At 38.0% G+C, this 7,500-nt stretch overlaps 2 protein-coding genes across 2 annotated transcripts in view; both read left to right on the top strand.

Annotated features, from left to right (window-relative positions):
* Positions 1-1,037, top strand: part of LOC125042083 (cuticle protein 21-like) — a 2,496-nt gene extending 1,459 nt beyond the window's left edge. The window contains exons 3-4 of the mRNA XM_047637549.1: positions 186-385; positions 600-1,037. Coding sequence (XP_047493505.1) covers positions 186-385; positions 600-843 — 444 coding nt within the window. The 3' untranslated portion in view covers positions 844-1,037. The remainder of the gene's footprint in view (positions 1-185; positions 386-599) is intronic.
* Positions 1,038-4,072: 3,035 nt separating this feature from the next.
* LOC125042082 (cuticle protein 18.6-like) lies at positions 4,073-5,310 on the top strand. Its single transcript, XM_047637548.1, has 3 exons — positions 4,073-4,078; positions 4,340-4,539; positions 4,755-5,310. Exons 1-3 carry the CDS (start codon positions 4,073-4,075, stop codon positions 5,113-5,115), a joined length of 567 nt encoding a protein of 188 aa, XP_047493504.1. The 3' UTR covers positions 5,116-5,310.
* Positions 5,311-7,500: the final 2,190 nt, after the last annotated feature.

Genomic DNA, 7,500 nt, shown 5'->3' with positions numbered 1-7,500 from the left:
ATTTATAGGAGTGAAAAACGTCCAAAATAGAGAGATGGATACGATAAGTAATGCGTACATGGTAAAGCTCTCTTACAGTTGGGTATAGGATTTGAATGGTCCAAGAAATTAAAGTTACAATTCATATGGGAGCAAAATGAGAGAGCTACATCACTTCGTTAATGTTACTTCCTCTGGCTGTTTAGGCAGCAGTAGTTCTGTGTGTGGTGGCGGCGGCGTGGGCGGCTCCCCAGGGCGGCTACAACTACCAAGCGCCCGACGTGCAGCAGCCCGAGTACCCGTCGGCGCCCGCCCAGTACAACTTCCAGTGGGACGTGAACGACCAGTACTCCGGCAACTTCTACGGCCAACAGGAGCAGCGCGATGGCGACAACACCCAGGGCAGGTGAGGCAGGCAGATACTGAGACAAATTTCACAAAGAATGATTTTTTTCGGACCAGCCGTAATGATTTCTTATTTGCATCGTTGGGTAATTACACAACTTTAAAGTATTTTTCTCATAAGGTATGTTAGAACAGAACATGAATTGCAACGTTCATGAACAAACAAACAATTCAGCAATACTCTTTTAATAGTGATACATCATTTGCATCCACAGTTACTACGTCCAGCTGCCTGACTCTCGCCGCATGAGGGTCGACTACTACTCCGACGCCAGCGGCTTCCACCCCACAGTCACCTTCGAGGGCGAGGCTCAGTACCCAAGTGCCCCTGCCCAGGTGTACTCTCAGCCCTCCCCTGCCCAGGTGTACTCTCAGCCCGCCCCTGCTCCTACCCAGGTGTACTCCCAGCCTGCCTTTGCCCCTGCCCCCACACAGTTCTACTCTCAACCTGGAAAATGATTTTCTTCTTTGAGTGTCGGGATCTGCCTCTCACTTCTGTCATCGCTCATCTCTCATTCTTTGATCTTCGATGTCCACCGTTTATGATCTACAACCTGTTTTGTCTCCTTTTTATGTAATGTTTACATGTTTCTCTAAATCGATATATTTTTATATAGATTCCGATATATTTTATAATAAAATTGGCTAAAATATGCAAGTCCAGAGTAATGACCTCTTTATAAATTGTTAGCAAATGGAAGGAACATCACCTCGATGTAAGTAGAAACAGATATGAAATAAATAATTCATGGCCTGTTCTGTTCCAAGAGCTGTAATAATCAAACCTGAGAATATGTTCCGAGACAGTGGATTGGACGTTTCTTGGTTGTGAACAAGAATAAGGACAATCACTTGTTATGAACACGTTATTAGCTGGTTCAGAATTGTCTGTAGCATGTCCCAGACATGTTGTTGCAAGCAACGTCTCGGTCAATGTTTTAGGTTTCGGGTGCACGACTATAAAGTAATTCATAGGTAAGTAGCTACTCTTCAGGTTTTATTTGCTTACCGTTACTCTTCGATATTTAGCCAGAACTTAAACCTCCTTGACTGCATGCACCAGTGTTGGAAAGTGGCGAGCAGCAGCCTTAGACACTTCATCGCTGGGGTAAAAATGGGATCCATATATCTACCTCCGGAAGGAAATACGACTCATGGAGGACAGGAAACTATAACACACGTATTTAAAGAAATCCATAAAGTATAAAATAATAAACAATACATATCAAAACTTCTTTCTGAGAATCGAAACAAGCGATTTATTAGCCGCACTCTTACTTTCACCGACAAATAAAACAGACAGAAAGGAAGGACCTCTTGTTTATATGTCAATCCTTGTTGTATTGTGTCGGCCAACAGTGCATTTATCAATCAGAAAAATAATAAAGATTACCATTATACGTTCTCGTGCGTATGTATCACATGCAGATAGCAGAATCAGCACAAGAGGTGGCATTACAATCCTTGCAAATACTAATACTTGAAATAAATACCATACCCCTGCGTTTCGTGGGTTTCTCTGCCCCTCAGGTGAAACTGATTTTGATTTGGAAGCGAACGATATGTATCAGAAATCATGTAAAGTATTATTACGAAAGACTTGTTTATCGCATATCATACGGTGTTTAGTCTTCATCAGTCACAGATCCATATAATCTAATGTCTTCATGAAGTTACATTCCTTTTTTTTTTTTTTTTTTTTTTTTTTTTTTTTACTTTTTATTAATTTCCTTATGGTGATTGACGTATCACATGTTCAATAAGAGCAAATGTTTTTATACTTTGGGTATTTTGAGTAGCTGTTTTGGAGGTGAGTTTGTTAAAAAAAGGAAAAAAAGAAAGAAAAAAAGAAAAAAAGAAGAAAAAAAAAGAAAAGAAAAAAAGAAAAGAAGAGAAAATATATATAGAAATATGCAAATGATAGTTCCTACGCAACTTATATGAGTCGAAGTTGATGCCAGTGATTTCGTGGCCAACCATTTTTTTTTCTAAAGTCCTTGTTTGCTTTCAAGCTTAAGTGGAGTGAATGAGATATTGAAATATGACTTAATTGATCTTTTATCTTATTATGTTATGAAATAAACTTTGGAGCGACAAAGATTACTTAGATATTCATGCAAAATAGCGCATAAATAATTTGACCTTCCAAGCTAAAGCCTCTGAAAACCGTTCCTGGGACCATCCATAAGATTAATGACTGTAAAGGCAACAACCCTAATATTTCCCTTTTGATCGTTCATAGTACAAACTGCCAGCCATTCGTCCTGTGCTGTATGTCAATAAGCGTTAAGGATCAGTGATATCTTTGCATTAATTATGAAATCAACGGACATGGACAGACGGAATGACAGGCCAGTGATACCCGAGGTGGTTCTTCTTGACTTGGTTATAGTGCACTTTACGCTATATAGATCGTGTTTATTAAATAGTATTTGACTTAACGTTAACTCACGATTTCTTTCTTGATTCATTGCTAATCTATCTAATAATTTTAGTTATTTATTCATTTATTTACTTATTTATTTATTTACCTACATATTTAATTTATCTCCGTTTTTATTTACTCATTCATTTACTTATTTACCCATTTATACATATAATGATTTACCTATTTATTTCTTCATCTGCTTATTATTATTATTACCCCCTAAATTGTGTTTTTCGAGTAATCCCGAAAAAAAAAAAAAATATCTTAAAGTTTTACATGTGAAAGATTTGTGTCAATTCACCTAGTTTTATATGGAGATCAATTGTCAAGTTTGTTCCATGCACACGTGCGCGTGCACACACACACACACACACACACACACACACACACACATTCACACATTCACACACGCGCGCACGCACGCACAGACACACAATACCACTTCATTCACTTAATAATAGAATACTACTATTAAACAGCCCACGTACATACGTATTTCACCCAGTTCGCATGTGAGTTAACAGTCAGATGCAGTTATTTCGGAAGTGGCATATCAAATACATAATTCTTGGATCGTGATAGTGATACTGGTAGCTCATTCTGTAGAATTTCATATGGACGCTCGCCCTCCCGCTCACTACTGTTACTATTACCATTATTACTATTAGTACTAAGGGTAATTGTGATTACGGTAATGGTAATTACGATTATCATTTCATTTTTTCCTAGGCAATCCCTTGTGTTGAACGCATATAAAAGACAACTAAGCACACAAACACCACACATCCAAACAAGAGTAGTTGAAGATATTCAGGAACTGCATTCCGGAAATGTAGTCTATATTTGTTAAATTAAGATTTGAAGTTGATAGGCATTTCACACGGTGTAAGTTTCTGTTTTTATATGCATAGTGCTGGTACAAGCTATGCCTTTTTTTTTCTTCTTTTTTTCTTTTATTTTACAAAAGAAAAGGATTGGTTGAAGGAAATCACCTTAATAACCTGAAATCTTATTATTCACATATAAAGTGAACACACAAATAGCATAGGTTATTCCAATTACAATCTTGCTTCTATAATCTTCCCCGTAAAACAACACAGATAATATAGCTTAAAACAAAATACGAGATTCCCTTCTCAAAAGCATGCCCTTCGCTCATTGCAATGCGAAGATTAGGCCCCGCCCCTTTGGCAGCTGGCGGACTATATAAAGGAAGGCGGCTGAGCGGGTCATCAGTTCACCCTCAAAACTCCAGCAATCATGAAGGTACTCAATGAAGCTATACCTTCTTTATATAGATATATTGCAAATAGCGAGAAGGAAACGAAAAAAAGCTGTTAATATAAGTAAAAGTGCAGGTGTAACCAATAGATAAACTTGGAGGTCAAGGGAAAAGATGCATTTGTATTTATGGCCAAGCAGTATTCTGCAATATATAGGCTATGTGGGAGGCGGATATAAAAAATGCTTATCAAAATGCAGATGGACCTTGAACAGTGCAATTAATCTTGCTTTTCTTCTGTTTAGGCAGCAGTAGTCCTGTGTTTGGTGGCGGCGTCGTGGGCGGCTCCACAGGGTGGCTACAACTACCAGGCGCCCGTCGTGCAGCAGCCCGAGTACCCGTCGGCGCCCGCCCAGTACAACTTCCAGTGGGACGTGAACGACCAGTACTCCGGCAATTTCTACGGCCAACAGGAGCAGCGCGATGGCGACAACACTCAGGGCAGGTGAGGCAGTCGGGATTTGGAAATATATATATATATATATATATATATATATATATATATATATATATTTGCTGCCTTCTTAGTAATAAAGTCATGTGATAAGGTAAAAGAGAATTTAAATTATCATCCCGTTCAGAATTAATTACTATCAGGGAAAGTGAAAGGAACTTCGTAATCAGTTATCTTTTTACCTAAGATGCATATCTGTTTGACAGTTACTACGTCCAGCTGCCTGACTCTCGCCGCATGAGGGTTGACTACTACTCCGACGCCAGCGGCTTCCACCCCACAGTCACCTTCGAGGGCGAGGCTCAGTACCCAAGTGCCCCTGCCCAGGTGTACTCTCAGCCCGCCCCTGCCCCTGCTCAGGTGTACTCTCAGCCAGCTCCTGCCCCTGCCCCTGCCCAGGTGTACTCTCAGCCTGCTCCTGCCCCTGCCCCTGCCCAAGTGTACTCTCAGCCTGCTCCTGCCCCTGCCCAGGTTTACTCTCAGCCTGCTCCTGCCCCTGCCGAGGTGTACTCTCAGCCTGCTCCTGCCTCTGCCCCCACGCAGTTCTACTCTCAACCTGGAAAATAATTTCCTTTGAGTGTCGGGATCTGCCTCTCACTTCTGCCATCGCTCATCTTTCATTTCTTTGAGCTTCGATGTCCACCATTCATTATCTACAATCTATTTTGTCTTCTTTTCTGTAATGTTTACATGTTTCTTTAAATCGATATATTTTTATATAGATTCCGAGAGAATATTTTTATAATAAAACCGACAAAAATATGTCCAGATTAATGACCTTGTTATAGACTGTTGGGTCAGAAAAAAAATCTGTTCCATGCGCTATATTGAATACACATCCATTGTATGGGCCTACATGTTTCAAGACACTGGATTGAACGTATCCTTGTTGTGAGCACGTGTAAGTACAGACCTACTAACATGTGTGGCTTGTTTAGTATTACATACGTAGCATGTTACTAGAAATATTTGAGGCAATGTTTTTGGCCCCGTATATTAAATCGTCATGCCAAGTGATGTTGAAAGCAGAAAAGTTGTAATCTAAGCATATTCTAAGTATTAAACGAATAACGGAGATAATCTTTGGAACAAAAGTGAGTATACATCAAGGGCAGAAAGCAGAATCAACAAAAAAGATGGCATTAACCTCTCCCCAGACTTTCTTCTTTACAATCAAAACATTGGAAATAAGTTACAACACTCTTAGAAACTACCATAGCCTCTGCAGTGCTCACACCAGCTCCTTAACATGGATGAAACGAGAGATCCCAAATCTGTTATCTCCTTTTCTACCATACTTCCCTGTACTTTGTGGGATTCTCTGCCACAGGAGAACCTGCGAAGAGACCCGCTTCGAGTTTTCCCCTGTGTTGAATATTACCTCCGAAAGAGGCGGAAGATATGTGTCAGAAATCATGTACAGGATTATTGCAAGAGCACTGTTCCCTAAGTATTACAATACATGTTTGATATTCATCAGTCGCTGTCGTTATGTCCACATGTGAGACGTGGATCAAAATGCAACCTATTGTTTTCATCAGAACAGACTTTCTTTTTACATTATGCTAATACAGTTCTGTTTGTAAGTGATTCATGGCTTTGGCCAAAGGTATCACACGTTTCTTTAATTGCAAATGCTATTTTACAGTAGGTAAAATAGCATTCTGTCTATATATATGTATATATAGACAGATAGAAACATACATACATATACTAACTGATATATGTATATATATATTAATGAATATCATATATATGTGTGTGTGTATGCACACACACACACACATACACACACACATACACACACACACACACACATACATATATATATATATATATATATATGTACACACATGCACTTAAACATACATATTTATGTATGTAGATCTGTATGTATGTATATATATATGTATATATATAGATAGATGATACATATACAAATTACTATATATATGTTTATATATATGCACACACACACTCACACACACACACACACACACACAAACACACAAACACACACACACACATACACACACACACACACACGCATATATGTGTGTGTATATACATGCATACACAAACATATATATGTATATATATACATATATATATATACATACATATATATGCATATGTATATAAATATATCCATATGTATATAGATACACATATATAGAGGGATAGATAAATATAATGTATATAAATATATATGTATATATGTATATATAAGATACATATATATATATAAACACACATGTATGTATATACACATACACATGTATGTGTATGTATGTATGTATACATGCATAAATATGTGTGCGTGTGTGTGCATATATGCATACATATCCATGTACATATACAGTAATCCTGAGTAAATCATATCCAGCTGTAAAGAAAGCTCGCTAAGTGAATACCACTTACTGATTGTTACACTATCTTCGTAAAGTTAATATCATACCAAACTCCACACAGAAGAAAAAGACCTTGCACGCGATATAACATTGACCTGAACAAGAACAAGAACAAACTAGATGAATAATAAAAGTTGTCATCATAACGTGACCCTAAAATGCAACAAAGGGTGCTAAAGGGAAGAAAAGATATTCATGTATACACACACACACACACACATATATGTATGTACACACACACACACACACACACACACACACACACACACACACACACACACACACACATATATATATATATATATATATATATATATATATATATATATACTACATTGAACTTATCCACGTTTGGACACAAGTACAGAAGCTGGACTGCAAATGATGCGTCACAAGGATTCCTTGAAATGTGGCGTACCTCTCCCTTAAACTTTATGTATGCTGGTAAATAATATGACAAAACAATAGTACTTGCTATTAGAAAATAGGCTGTAAGTACATTTTTCAACACTTTTAAAAACTCTCAAAGGGAAGATTAAAG

The sequence above is a fragment of the Penaeus chinensis genome, chromosome 31 (genome assembly GCF_019202785.1).
Source record: "Penaeus chinensis breed Huanghai No. 1 chromosome 31, ASM1920278v2, whole genome shotgun sequence".
NCBI lineage: Eukaryota > Metazoa > Arthropoda > Malacostraca > Decapoda > Penaeidae > Penaeus > Penaeus chinensis.
The sequence above is the reverse complement of the archived record's forward strand: the minus strand, read 5'-3'. Positions and strand labels throughout refer to the sequence as shown.